This window comes from Manis javanica, chromosome 4, assembly GCF_040802235.1.
Source record: "Manis javanica isolate MJ-LG chromosome 4, MJ_LKY, whole genome shotgun sequence".
NCBI lineage: Eukaryota > Metazoa > Chordata > Mammalia > Pholidota > Manidae > Manis > Manis javanica.
The window spans coordinates 34,551,417-34,566,248 of NC_133159.1; the positions used below are offsets into that span (position 1 = coordinate 34,551,417).

General features: G+C 44.0%; 1 protein-coding gene across 2 annotated transcripts; it reads right to left on the bottom strand.

The window, feature by feature from the left end:
• Window positions 1-1,754: 1,754 nt before the first annotated feature.
• Window positions 1,755-14,563, bottom strand: KLF18 (KLF transcription factor 18). 2 transcript variants are annotated; one of them, XM_073233792.1, is made up of 4 exons: window positions 13,604-14,563; window positions 4,172-5,239; window positions 2,965-4,066; window positions 1,755-2,391 (listed from the first exon to the last, which is right to left on the bottom strand). In XM_073233792.1, the coding sequence occupies exons 2-4, from the start codon at window positions 4,436-4,438 to the stop codon at window positions 2,237-2,239; spliced, it is 1,524 nt and encodes a 507-aa protein (XP_073089893.1). In that variant the 5' UTR covers window positions 4,439-5,239; window positions 13,604-14,563; the 3' UTR covers window positions 1,755-2,236. The 2 variants fall into 2 exon arrangements, with proteins under 2 accessions (XP_073089893.1, XP_036858112.2); XM_037002217.2 differs by having other exon boundaries at window positions 1,756-2,391; window positions 2,965-5,239.
• Window positions 14,564-14,832: the final 269 nt, after the last annotated feature.

Sequence of the window (14,832 nt, forward strand, 5' to 3'; positions counted from 1 at the left end):
TTGGGGTCATCCAATTAGAAAAGGTTGTCCTTAACCCTCAGTGAGGTTATTAATGATACTGTGTCAGCCTTGGAGTCATGGAACACCAGCTCCAACAACTTGGCTTGCATAATGTTGGCCAACTACATAGTCCTGGCTCCCAGCTGGCCAGCCAAGGATGGAGGTCTGTGAATTTGCCAAAACCTGGAGGAATGAACTTGGCAAAAGAGAACAGTCTATTAAGAGGCTTAGACAGAAGGCCTTTGGCTCTCTAGAGTAGATCCTAAGGCGCTATGGACATCTTTTTCCAGCTTTTTAGCCCATGGGGCCCATAGCTATATTCACTTCTCCAGGCAAGCCTGATTATCCTACTGGGAGTGACTTTGATCGTGGCCCTCACAATGATTCACCAGCATGGTCCTGACACCTCAATGTCTGGCTCATTTGAGTCCAGGATGGGGTAGCCTATGCTTCTCGCTCAGGCCCGGAGTTGAGAAGTTCAGTTCCAGGTCAAAAAATCTTATTTATGTCATCTTCGTTCCAACCATAGGTCATATTATAAGACTTTGCCTGTGTGGAAGCTGCCCTCTCCACACCAATCTTGTTGCATAGCAGGTGTATGGCAATTTTCTGAAGGGAGTTGCTGTCCAAGGCTGGCCACGCTCATACTCATACCCGCGTTCCTAGCTTGGGTGCCCCCCTGCAGAGGCCTCCTTACTGGAAGCCCTGGCCGAGGCACATTTTCCCCATCTGACTCGGTACTTTTCCGCTCCTAGCCCTTTCCCCTCTCCCTCTATTCCCCAGCCATAAAAAGTAGGAGTCTTTAGTTTGGGGCAGTGAGAGGATTCCCCCCATCTGCACAACATGCCACTTAATGCTTGTCTGGCCCATCTCATCCTCCAGGGGAATGATGGGACACAGGCAGGCGGGTGCCTCTTCTTTTTGCCTGTTGCTTACTCCCCAGCAGTAAGGAAATAAAAGATAGATTACTAGAGTTACTCTCAGTTTGGCTCATTACTCTAATCAAATGTCTTGACACCTGATGGCATTGCGTGATGGATTCTCACAGATGTTCCCTTTTTTTATACTTACAACTTATATACATTATTTCATATAGTATCAAATATAACATTAAGGTATAATTTTCAAAATGCTGTCTGAGTCCCTCAGAGACTCAGGGATCTAACTTCTGGGCCCTCTGTGAGGTGAGAGTGGGTGGGTCAAGAAGAACCTCAAATGCTGCTGGGCCCACTGAAGTCCTGGGGATTTGTGGTCTGCTTCCCTTTTAGGGCTTTGGGTAGAAAGGGCTTTTCAAGGTGCTCCCCTTGGAAAGGAGGAGTGGGATCAATCACATCTGTGTCTTTACCCAAACCTTTTTGCCAGCGGGATGTTTCACAAGCTGGGGGTTGGATGGGAATCAAACCCAGACCTGTGCGCAGGGCCTGCAGGAGCTGGGCAAAGGATCTAGTCAGGAGGGAAAGACACCTCTGCTCCTCAGGAACAGTTACGAAGCCATGCCAGTGAAAAGAAAAACAGACCACAGGCCACCCCACCTGCAGATCTGTCAGCGTAAGTGATCAATAGAAGGGCAAATGATCCTTACCCTGGCAGCCAGCATGTGACCACCTCTGCACCAGTGCCATCACCCACTATGTCCTTGACAACATAGTGAGAAGGCAGAGGGGACAGAGACACTTTGTCTGAGGAAAGAAACAGCCATGACAGCAGGTTCAACTTTTGAACAGATTAAGTACTCATCCAAGTGAGTTTTATTTAATCTGAGACCATTTTACACTAGAAGTGGTCAAGTATTCCTCTCCTCAACCCCATAAAAATGGAGCTCCAAAGAGACGTGAGCTCAGATATAGAATGCTACATTCTTTACATACCTGAACTATGTATATATGTCAATTGTTGACATATATACATTTTTATATGTACACACAGAGGTGAATGCACAGAGCAAGATCTAGAAAGATTATAGCACATGACAGAAGCAGCAGCCCCTGGAGAGGACAATGAATGAAGAGTGCTTTTAATTCTATTGAAATGCATACATGTATTCCTTGTATGTCTTAGGAAAAATGAAAATCTTAACTTGTTTACAAATAATATTAAGCACCTACTATATGCCAGCAAAGTGCTAGGGGCTGGGCAAACAAAGGCTTAGCAGGGAGAATCCTTCAGCTGTACTCATTTCTTCATAGGCTGATGGGTTTGTAGTCATGAGCTAAAATTATTTATGGATTCTTTGGTGCTACTTTAAGTGATCAGATCGTGCAAAATTCCGGTTGCATTTAGTGCACAGGTAGGGTCGCTCTCCACTGTGCTTTCTCTTGTGTCTGCCGAGCTCATCTGTATGGGGGAATTTCCACGTGCATCCCTTCACATTGCATTCGTACGACTTCTCCCCTAGACCAGAGGGAGAAAGAGAATTGTCATGCTTCAAGGTAGCAGGGGACATGGAAGTTGAAAGTGAATGGAGAAGAAAAAGGTTTCAAGTATGTTGGTACTGCAGGAGAGCAAGAAAAAGGGGACTGGAGGAAGTGAGTAAATGAGGAAGACAACGAGGGCAGCATGAGCTGGAAGGATGAGAGGAAAACTATGAAGGAGGGAAAGAAAAAAGGAAAAAATAGGAGAAGCAGGGGTCAGCAGGAAAGTCAGTGGGGAAATAGGAGGTTGAGAGAGGGGCAGTCTTGGACCAAGTCAAGACCATTCCTAAGAGGTCAAAAAAAAAAAGGCCCACTTAATCCCACCATTCCAGCACAGTCAACACTGCAGCCGGGTTGGTTCTGTCTCTGAACTGGGGTCTGTCTGTCCCTAGGACTGTTGTATCCCCCCTTTCAAATTGGCGACTTTTCTGGGGTCTTTTGGGGTTCCAGGCTTAGAGGGAGGTGTCAACAATCTCATATGACCCTAAAGGTTTGTAAAGGCACAGATCTTTAGTCACTTGCCTGTCATCTCTATCCCTCTGCCCTCACTCACCAGCGTGTCTGCGTTCATGGATTCGGAGTTGGGAAGTCTTTGCATATGATATCCCACAGTCCTGGTATGCGCAAGTGTAGGCCTTTGAAGTGCCAGGTTTCTTTTGGAACTGACATCTCTGGGTTTTGAGATCACTCTTTTGCTTTTCCATGGATTGCCCTTGGATCAAAGGGCAACTTGGAAAGTACGGGACTCCTGAGCATGGCAACAATGGTGATTGATCTGGCAATATATGGCCTCCATAGAGAGTGTGGCCATCAGAGAAGGTCATCATACAATCCCCCTTAAGGGTCATCTGACCACCACAGAGGGTCCTGTCAACACTGTATGCTGTCAGCGGGCCCCCACAGAGGGTCTGGTCCCCACTGAAGGTCATCTGGCCTCCATGGGACATCTGGTCACCACAGGTGGGCTCCATCCAGCCTCCATAAAGGGTCTTATCATCACTGGGGGCCCTCACCTGGCCTCCAAAGAGGGTCTGGTCATCACTGGAGGTCTTCACCTGGCCTCCATAGAGGGCCTGGTCATAATTAGGGGTCTTCATCTGGCCCCCACTGAAGGTTATTTGGCCCCCATGGGGGTTCTGGTCATCCCTGGGAGTCTTCATCTGGCCCCAGTAGGGGGTCTGGTCGCCACTGAAGATCATCTGGCTTCCATGGGGATTCTGGTTAGCACTGGGGGCCTTCACCTGGCCCCCAAAGAGGGTCTGGTCATCACTGGAGGTCTTCACCTGGCCTCCATAGAGGGCCTGGTCATAATTAGGGGTCTTCATCTGGCCCCCACAGAAGGTTATTTGGCCTCCATGGGGGTTCTGGTCATCCCTGGGAGTCTTCATCTGGCCCCAGTAGGGGATCTGGTCCCCACTGAAGATCATCTGGCTTCCATGGGGATTCTGGTTAGCACTGGGGGCCTTCATCTGGCCCCCAAAGAGGGTCTGGTCATAATTAGGGGTCTTCATCTGGACCCCACTGAAGGTTATTCGGCCTCCATGGGGGTTCTGGTCATCACTGGGAGTCTTCATCTGGTCCCAGTAGGGGGTCTGGTCCCCACTGAAGATCATCTGGCTTCCATGGGGATTCTGGTTAGCACTGGGGGCCTTCACCTGGCCCCCAAAGAGGGTCTGGTCATAATTAGGGGTCTTCATCTGGATCCCACTGAAGATCATCTGGCTTCCATGGGGATTCTGGTTAGCACTGGGGGCCTTCACCTGGCCCCCAAAGAGGGTCTGGTCATCACTGGAGGTCTTCACCTGGCCTCCATAGAGGGCCTGGTCATAATTAGGGGTCTTCATCTGGCCCCCACAGAAGGTTATTTGGCCTCCATGGGGGTTCTGGTCATCCCTGGGAGTCTTCATCTGGCCCCAGTAGGGGGTCTGGTCCCCACTGAAGATCATCTGGCTTCCATGGGGATTCTGGTTAGCACTGGGGGCCTTCATCTGGCCCCCATAGAGGGTCTGATCACCACTGAAGGTCATCTGGCTTCCACAGAGGATCTTGTCATCACATAGGATCTTCAACTGGCCCCAGTAGTGGGTCTAGTCCCCACTGACGGTCATCTGACCTCCACTGTGGGTCTGGTTATCACTGAGGATCTCCACTGCTTTTCACATGGGGTTGTCAGCTGGCTCCCATCTAGGGTTTGGTTACCACTGAAAGTCACTGTATGGCCCTTGGTGAGGGTCTGGTCACCACTGAATGTCTTCATGTGGACCCCTTTAAGAGTTATTATCTGGCCTCCATAGAGGGTCTGGTCATCGCTGAGGGTCTTCACCTGGCTGCCTTCATTGAGGATTGTCATCTTGTCTGCAGTGGTGGTTATCTTTTGGCAATCAGTGAACAGTGCCTTTGGGTTGTCATGGCCATCTGTCATCAGGGATGTTTCTGCTGATTTTCTCTGTTCAAAGGAGGTCATCTTTTGGTCCACGGAAAAAATCTTACTTAAGAGTCCAGGGGGAATGTCAAGGCTTTAACAGGGGGTACTGTTTGGTTCTGGACAAGGACTGTCTCAGGGATGCTAGGACATGCTGAAGCCATCACTGTGGGCCTCAGGGGAGTCACCACCTCGTTCTGGGGTGACTCATGTTGTCCATCCTCATCATGGACAGTCAGAGGCATATAGAGCTGTGGCTCTGGGACAGCTGGGGTTCTTGTCTTAAATGTCTCAGAGAGGTCCTGAAGAAGCTCTTCAATTTCCTCTACTGTCTGAAGGAAAGAATCCATGTAGAATTAAATGTCTTTATGTTGCCTGATAACAATAAATCTTCAGTTGTGGGATCCTACAAAAAAGAAGTTCAACTACTCAGCTCAAATCCCAATTCCACACACCCTTCCTTTCCATCCCTGATGACCCTCTCCTAGTCTAGCCCACCATCATCTCTTGCCTGAAATCTCATGCAATTGCCTCTTAATTGGCCCCCCAGGGTCTGGAATTGGCTCCATCCAGTGCCCCTCACACCAATACACAATCAGAATAACATTTTAAAAATGCAGTTCTTATCTACTCCTACCTACCAGTGGAGGTAGAAATCTAGATGAATTTATGAATGCCCCATTATCTACAGAGATCTTGCCTCAGCAACTTTTTCAAAGATATCCTGCCTCCTCAGGCATTGACTGGATATTTGGTCAAACAAATGAAATTTCAAACATTATTTCATTCCCACCATGACCCCAGAAGATGGCAGCCACTATTAATCCCATTTTTAAAAAGAGAAAACAGAGGTCTTCTAACTTGGAATTGCACCCCATCTGGCTCTGGGTGGTCACAGACCTGTATCCACTGTGGAAATTTTCCCCAGGGACTTCCCTGGGTGCTCCCAGGGCTTCTAGCTTCCTGACAACCATCCTGGAAAGCATCAGTTTCCTGGAACCATTCAAAGAAGTAGTTTTAGAGGCAGAGGCCTAATGTGCACATGACCAAGGTTTATACTTCTGTTCAAAGTGGCCATCCATATACCTCTAGGTTTCCTATACATCTGGTATCAGGTTTATAATTATCTCCCAAAGCATCCATGTAAATAACCTCACATCTTTTTCTTCTTGTGTGGTTCTTTCTAGCTCCTGTCCTATCCTAGCCAGACAGTCAGCTCAATTTTGCAATATCCCTGTCCTGTCCCTTGCTCATCTTGACCCACTCAGCCAAATTATGTCCTGTCTTATGAAATCTGATCTCCTTTCCTATCCCTATCATCAAAACCTACCCTATCTTGACTCTCAGAGCAGAGAGCCAGCCACGTTAATACCCCCAGGCAGTATTCAAAGTGTATGACTGGACTGCCATTGCATGTGGTGAACTGAGGGTACTCTGAAGTCCTCTCCTACACCAAATCCATAGAAGTGACAGATGGCTTTATATTTAATCGATGTACATATAACTGCTTGAAAATATGGCGGGAACCATGCTACTCAAGCTGTGTAGCAAAGCTCAGGCTGGAGGAAGACCCCCGCAAAGCAAGGGCTTTTGCAGCTGGCTCCCCCTATTACCCACCTTGATTTTGTTATTCTCCATTATACTATTGGCTTTGCTTTTGCTTGCATTTTTGCCAAAGACTAAGCCAACCTCTGATAAGCAGCATGGAAAGGAGGAGAACATAAACTTCCCAGAAGCTTTTCAGGACAGTGCTCCTGAAGAATAGAACATGCAGAGGCCAGATGGCGATCTTGGCATAGAATACCAAAACCTGCAGGTAGCTAGTCAAACATTGCCTACCCCATCTCCACCTAAGTGGGAATGCCTCCCTTGTTTGCAATGCTAGTGAAATTAGTGATAAAGAGTTATAAAGGAAAATTAAGGAAACAGAGTTATGAGAGATTACTGAATAGAATAACCCTGTCTGACACTTAATCAATCTTCTCATGTTTTCTTCCATCTGCTACTTCTATAGCTTTCTTCTTCCTTCCTAATTACAGCCCTCTACTAGAATTCGTGCCTCATACGTGAAATTACCAAGTACCATAATTCTTCCAAGTGGTAAAGATACCTCAAGACAAGTGCTGGGCATAGAAGTCACGGAGCATAAATCTGCAAAGAAGTGAAAAACTAACCTTTTCGAAGAATATTGCTTCTCTCTCACCAGCTTTACATCTCCCTGTATGGCCCTGGAAGATGGCTGGTTAGCCAGAGACGGGTAAGATTCCTCAAGGGAGGAACAACCTAAGACAGGCACAGTCGCAGGGGGGCCATCAGGTGAGAAAATGGGGGCCAACAGAGGTGAGGCTTAGAACCTCACCCCCCCAGTTTTGAGAGAAATCTGCTACACCCGTGGATGTTTTGTTGCCCTTGTCTAACTTGGATTAATACCTAGTCTATAGGCACAGACCTGAAAATCTATATTTGCTTTCTTACAGCACTAAATCACGCTTTCTGTCTTTATCTTGCATCTATCTATGTAGGATTCACATATAAAGTATAGAAATCAAATGAATAATCATATCTGACTTGATTGTTTATAGTTCCTAATACATGAGTAAAATAGAAATAGTTTTTGTGATATGAGTGCCCCTGCATTGTTCACCACGTAAGAGATTGTTTAGTCCCTACAGTGATGAGGCCATGGGGACCTGCATAGTAGACATCAGGGAAATTTTGGTATCCGCCCAGAAGAAAGAGAAATATGGATAAGATAGGGAAATTTATTTTGCTGCCTACTGTGCCCTATGAGGGGATAAAATGTACCCATTGCATTAGAAATATAGATGATGATACCTGCCTAGCTAACTGTAGCAGTGAGTGACCTGTATTTCACCCTGAGCTGATAGACTCCATAGTCACTGCTACATGCTGCATGCTTCTGCACTCACATGCCTTATTTAGAAACTGCGTTGCATAGAAATGAGAGACACAATCAGGTACATGTTGCTAGGAAAAGTTTCAGTCAAGGAACAGAAAAAGGTCACCTGTCTGACACTTGGCTAACCACATATAGATTAGAAGGAAACAGAAATAAAAAAGCTTGCCTATGCTTGTTAATCAAAAGAACAAATAAAAAATAATCATATCCTTGTGCAAAATGGTATAAATAAAGATGTCATCGGCACTTCGTTGAGAGACCTCCTCCAACTGACTCTGCGTCCTGTCTTTCCATGCACTGACTCCGTCTCATCCTTTCTGGCAACACCCCCCCACCCCCACCCCCACCCCCACTGCAGGAGCTGGACTCTGGCAAAAATAAATGGAATTGTCAAAGCCACTGTGTAGCAGGGGCTACTGTCACTTCAAGGTATGGGCTCAAGGCACCTTCATGAGGCCAGTGCCACTGTGGAGACACACTATTGAGAGGAGCCATCAAAACCTAGGGATTCTCTGAGATGATGGCCTCATTAAATGTCAGCCTCTCATAACTAACATCTTACTCTTGTAATTCCTTTCCCACCCTTGTAACAGTTTAATTCCTATCTACTCTGCTCCCCTGGCCACTGGACTAGAAGGTCCTCAAATCCACAGAACTCTATTTCATCCTGTGCAGGTTTGACAGATCCTGCTAGGGGGACCTCAGAAAACAGGAACCCAGTGAAGGACTTTGCTTACTACTGCTGCACCTTTAATCTGCATCCAGGCCCTAACACACAGGTTCTTGAGAAAACAGATCGATCCCTTCTGGCTTTAGGAACTCTTAAATTAGTCCTGAATTTTCAGAAATTATGTCAGCAAGATGGTGGAATAAAAGACACCATTCATCCCTTTGCACACACAATATAACAATTAGATAGCAATCCACAAATGAAAATAGTCTGGGGAGGGCTCAAGGATACAATTAAGAATTACAGCAGCACAATGGAGGGGAAAAAAAAACAGCGAATAACCCCACAAAGGATCACTGGAATATAGTTTTGGCTGAGACATCTGGAGATGGTTAGGAACAAAGAAGAGTGGAGGTATCAGTCACAGCCACACAGCAGGCATTGTTGCTGTCCCCAGTGGCTTGCTCTACGGAGGACTCCAGCAGCTTTTGCTGCTGAGGATCTCAATGGCCCTCCTGATGTGGACTCCCTGCAGCTTTCACAGCAGAGGACTCCATAATGTTTATAGGCTTGGACACAAGTGGCCTGCTCTGCAGATGACACTAGTAGCTTTTGCCCCTGGGGTAACAGACATCACTGCTGTGAATTCCAGAGGAAGATAATATAATAATTTTTAATAAATACACAACATGAAAAGATATAAACTGTGACATCGAAACCATAAAAAGGGGGAGTGGGCTGTAAAAGAATAGAGTTATTGTATGAGATTTAAGTTATCAGGTTAAATAAAACTATTCTAGCTATAAGATGTTTTACGTAAGTCTTTTGGTAACCACAAAGCAAAAACCTATAGTAGTTACACAAAAGAGAAAGAGAAAGGAATCAAAGCATAGAACTATGGGAAGTCATCAAACTATAAAAGAAGGCAGCAGGACAGGAAGAAAGGAACAACTGAACTATAAAATAGTCAAAGAGCTATTAAGAAGATGCCATAAGTCCTTACTCAATAATTACTTTAAATGTAAAATGGATTAAATTCTCCAATCAAAGGCAGAAAGTAATGGAATGAATAACAATTGTAAATATATGCACCCAACATAAAAGTACTTAAATATATTAAGCAGATATTAACAGATCTGAAGTTAGAAGTAGACAGCAACGCAGCAGTAGGAGGGGACTACATTTCTCATTTTCAAAAATAGGTCATCCAGACAGAAGATCAATAAGGAAACATTGGGCTTGAATTACACTTTAGACTAAATGGACCTAATAGACATATATAGAACATTCCATTCAGCAGCATCAGAACATAATTCTTCTAAAGCACACAGAACCTTCTCCGGGATAGATCATATGTTAGGACACACAACAAGTCTTACAAATATATCAAGTATTTTTCTGACCACAATGGTACGAAACTAGAACTCAACAGGAAAAAGGCTGGAAAATTCACTATCTGGAAATTAAATAACAGTCCTGAATAATTAATGGATGAAAGAAAAAACCAAGAGGGAAATCAAATATCTGGAGACAAATGAACATGGAAACACAACATATTAAAACTTATGGGGTACAGCAAAAGCAGTCCTAGGAGAGCATTAAGAAAGATCTCACACAAAAAAACCTAGCTTTACATCTCAAGGAACTAGAAAAAGAATTAAGCCAAAGGTTAGCAAAAGAAAGGAAACAACAAGGAGCAGAAATAGATAAGATGAGTAAAACTAAGCTGGTTTTTTGAAAAGACAAGCAAAATTGACGAACCTTATCTAAACTAGCTATGAAAAAGGAACACTCAAATAAATAAAATCAAGTATGAAAGAGGAAACAGTACAATTGATAGTGCAGAAATACGAAGGTTGTAAGAGACTACTATGAACAATATGCCAACAAACTGGATAACCTAGAAGAAATGGATAAATTCATAGAAATATACAACCTACCAGTACTGAACCATGAAGAAATAGAAAATTACAATAAATCTACAACTAGTAAAGAGATTGAATCAGTAATCAAAAGTCAAAGGAAAGCTCAAGACAAGATGACTTTACTGGTGAGTTCTACCAAACATTTAAAGAAGAATTAATACCAACCCCTCTGAAATTCTTCCAAAAAAACTTAAGAGGAAGGGACACTTCCAAAGTTATTTTATGAGTCCAGCATTATCCTGATACTAAAGCCATATAAGGACACTATAAGAAAAGAAAGCTAAGGCCCAATATTCCTGATGATAGCATAGATGTAAAAATCCTCAACAAAAAACAAGCAAACTGAACTAAACAGCACATTAGAAAGAACATATATCATCATCAAGTGGAATTTATCCCTGAGTTGAAGGGATGGTTCAACATACACAAATCAATAAATGTGACAATCAAGAAATGAAGGATAAAAATCATATGACCATTTCAATAGTTGTAGGCAAAGCATTTGACAAAATTCCACACCTTTTCATGATAAAAACTCTCAACAAATTAAGGGTAGAAGGAATGTATCTCAACATAATAAAGGCCATATATATAACTGACAGCTAACATACTCAATGATGAAAACTGAAAGCTTTCTCTCTCACATCAAGAGCAAGCCAAGAGTACCCATTGTCACCACTTATATCAACACAGTACTAGAAGTCAGCCAGAGCGGATAGGCAAGAAAAAGAAATAAGCAGCATCCAAATCAGAAATGAAGTAAAATTGTCTCTGTAGATGGCAGGATCTTATGTATAGAAAATCCTAAAGATTCCACAAAAACACTCTTGATATAAATTAACTCAGCAAAGTTGCAGGATATGAAATCAACATACAAAAGTTAGTTGCATTTTTGTAACAATGAACTATCTGGAAGAGAAATTAAGGAAACAATCCCAGTTACAGCAGCATCAAACACAGTAAAACACTTAGGAGTAAATTTAAGCAAGGAGATGAAAGACCTGTACAATGAAAACTGTAAGATACTGGTGAAAAAGACAAAAATAGATGGAAAGATATCCCTTGTTCTTGGATTCAATGAATCAATATAATTTCCATCCACACTACCCAGTGACCTATAGATCAAAACTTCAATGGTATTTTTCACAAAAATAGAAAACATAATCCTGACAGTCAGATCAAACAACAAAAGACCCAAAATTAAAAAGCAATCTTGAGAAAGAAGAACAAAACTGGAGGCATCGCATTTCCTGACTTTAAACTACATGATAAGACTATAGTAAGCAAAGTGGTATGGTACTGGAATAAAAACAGACACAAGGACCAACGGAACTAAATCAAGTGCCCAAAAATAAATCCACACATATAGGTCAACTAATCTTTGACAAGGGTGCCAAGAACACACAACAGAAAAAGAATAATCTCTTTCATAAAGGGTGTTGGAAAAACTGGATATTCTCATACAAAAAAATGGAACTGGATCCCTATCTTACATCTCACAAAAATTAACTTGAAATAGATTAAAGACTTGTATTTAAGACTTGAAACCAAAACTTTAAAACTAGAAGAAAGCATACAGAAAAAGCTCCTTGCCTTTGGTCTTGGCAATGATTTTTTTTTTTTTGGATAAAACACCAAAAGCACAAGCAACAAAAGCAAACAAACAAGTGACTATATCAAATTGGAAAGTTTCTGCACAGAAAACAAAGTGAAAAGCAATCTGTGGAAAGGGAGAAAATGTTTGCAAACCATCTATCTAATAAGGGGTTAATATCTAAATATATAAGGAAACTCATACAACTTAAAACAGCAAAACACAATCCAATTTAAAATGAGCAAAGGACCTGAACAGACACTTCTCCAAAGAAGATACACAGACAGCCAACAGGTAAATGAAAAGGTGTTGATCAACACTAATCATCAGGAAAGTGCAAATATAAACCATAATGAGAAAGCACCCCACACCTGTTGGAATAACTATTATCAAAAAGACAAGAGATAACAAATTTGGAGGAGAATGTGGATAATGGAACCTGGTACACTATTGTTTGGGAATGTAAATTGGTATAGCCATTATGGAAAACAGTGTGGAAGTTCCTCAAAAAATAAATAATAAAAAAACTGTATGATCTAGCAATTCCACTCATGGGTATTTATCTGAATAAATGAAATTAATATCTCAAAGAGATATCTACACACCAATCCACGTTCATTACAGTATTATTCCTTATAGCCAAAATATAGAAAAGCACAAGTATCTGTTAATGGGATGAATAAAATTTTAAATGTGGTGTATATATACACATAATGGAGTATTACTCAGCCATAAAAAAGAAGGAAATTCTGTCATTTGCAACACAGTGGATGGATCTGGAGGGCATCATGCTCTAAAAAAAAGGAGAAACATATGTATGTATCACTGTGGAATTTTTTTTAAAGTCAAAATCATAGAATCAGAGAGTAGAATGGTGGTTGCTAGTGGCTGGCGGGTGCGGGGACCATGCGGAAATGAGAGACGTTGGTCAAAGCCTGTAAACTTGCAGTTCTAAGGTGAGTATGTTTAAGGATCTAATGTACAGGATGGTGATTAAGTTAATAATGGTGCATTGTAAATTTGAAATTTGCTGAGAGTACATCTTAAGCATTTTCACCAAAAACAAGTGATGTCTGACGGATGTGATAATGACCTTGATTGCAGTAGTCATTTCACAATGTATATATACATCAAATCATCATGCTGTACACTCTGAATACACAAGTCTGTCAATTATACCTCAAAAAAGCTGGGGAAAATAAAAAGATGTTCAGAGAAGTTAGGAAGGAAGGGAAGTATCTCTTCTCACTCACACCCTATGCCTACCTCATCTTCTCTCGAATGATTGACCCAGTCCTCCCAGGCCCCTGTGCCTCAGCGGCCTCGCGATCTGCGCATCCTTCTATAGCTCCGCAGGCGCTGGTAGCGGCCTAGTACCACGCGGTGGTACTGGAGGAGCCTTCAAGGACGGCAGCCAGCAGGACCATCCCCACCTGCAGTTTCCTCTGAAGGCCCGCGTCAGTCTTGAGGACGGCACCCCGTGGGCACGGCAGTCACTCGGGGCGGTGGGGGTGTCCTGAAGCACTGAACCATTTCGGATGTTTTGGTCCCTGTCTCCCATGAGTGAACCTCTCGCTAGAATTCTCGACTGCCCACCTGGGAATTTCTGGCCGCCAACCCCAGAACCTGGAATTTGCCCCTGCGTTCAAAGGTGAACTCACCATAAGACGATCCAGCGCAGGAATGTGGTCTGCCGTAGTGCGAGGTAAGGGCAGCGGCCACTGAACTGCGGAGCGCAGACGCCGCGTGTCGCCACGCCCTCCGGGGCGGAGCCCAGGGCGCCGTCCTCCCATTTGCGTGGTCTCGACTTCTCCGCACACCGAGACTGATGGAGTCAGCGTAAGGCGCCTCCCAAAGTTATTTATTATGGTCATTTCCCCAGTGTCCCTATCCCGTGGGGCAGAATTTACATTAAGTAGCCCAATTCTCCTCACCACCATCCTGTGAGGTGGATTTTATATATGTGATCATACGATGCGGAAACAAGAGAGGTGAAGTAATTCATTGGCGGTCACAAAGCGAGTCAGCCGCAGATTCCGGATTTGAACACAAATGGCTTTGCCCTGGTAGCCTGACTGCTTAAGTACACACGAGGCCTCGACCCGAGATCCAATCAGCCATTCAGTTCGGCATATTTCATTTCTTTGCTGTAAATTTAATACAAATTGCTTCCAGGGCGAACTTCTAGATTCAATCAGGTTACCTAGAAAAGGTAATGGCATTTTTTGATGCCCATCTCCCTTCCCCTGCCCCATTCAATCCCAGAGACTGCTTCACACTAGCAGGGTAACATACGCCTGGGGTCACATGGGTTACTTCTTACCCTCTTCCCACAAAGCTCTAGGTCTCCACTGGGCCCCACCGCCTATGGCCCTTGCATCAGCAGCAAGCCTTGGACCTTCAGTGATTCCTGGAAAGTCCTGCCTGAGGGCCCCCACCTCCACCCGCGCCCCCGCCGTCAGCCTCAGGTCTCTAAAAGACTTAATGCAGGCCACCCTAGCACCTTCCCCTGGGACCCTGGGCGGGCGGAGAGGGGAGGCGAGAGGGTCTGCAGGAGCTGCGGAAGGCCTGTGTGTGTTGGCATCGCAGGCTGCCTTGGTCTCAACCCACCCAGAGGGGGCTGCTATTGTGGAATAAGGTTATAACCCAGACTGTTTTCTCACTGTCACCCCGCATCCCAGTACAACCGCTGATCTGCTTTCTCTCACTGCCCCCATATGGCAAAGTATAGTGTTTTTATGTCCATTTAAATTCATATAAACAGCATTATTCAGCATTTATCCTGGAATTTGCCTTTTTTCACTGGAGGTTGTGCCTGGAGGTCTAGTCCTGTGGATAGGGAATTAGTGTAGTACTTCTAACTGCTGCTTTTTTCCCCTGTGTGAGTAGA

Coding starts and splice junctions, on each gene's coding strand:
- KLF18 (XM_037002217.2), bottom strand. CDS start 4,438: ATGACCTTCAGTGGTGATCAGACCCTCTATGGGGGCCAGATGAAGGCC. Junction 2,392..2,964: donor CCATGAACGCAGACACGCTG/GTGAGTGAGGGC, acceptor CCTCTGGTCTAG/GGGAGAAGTCGTACGAATGC.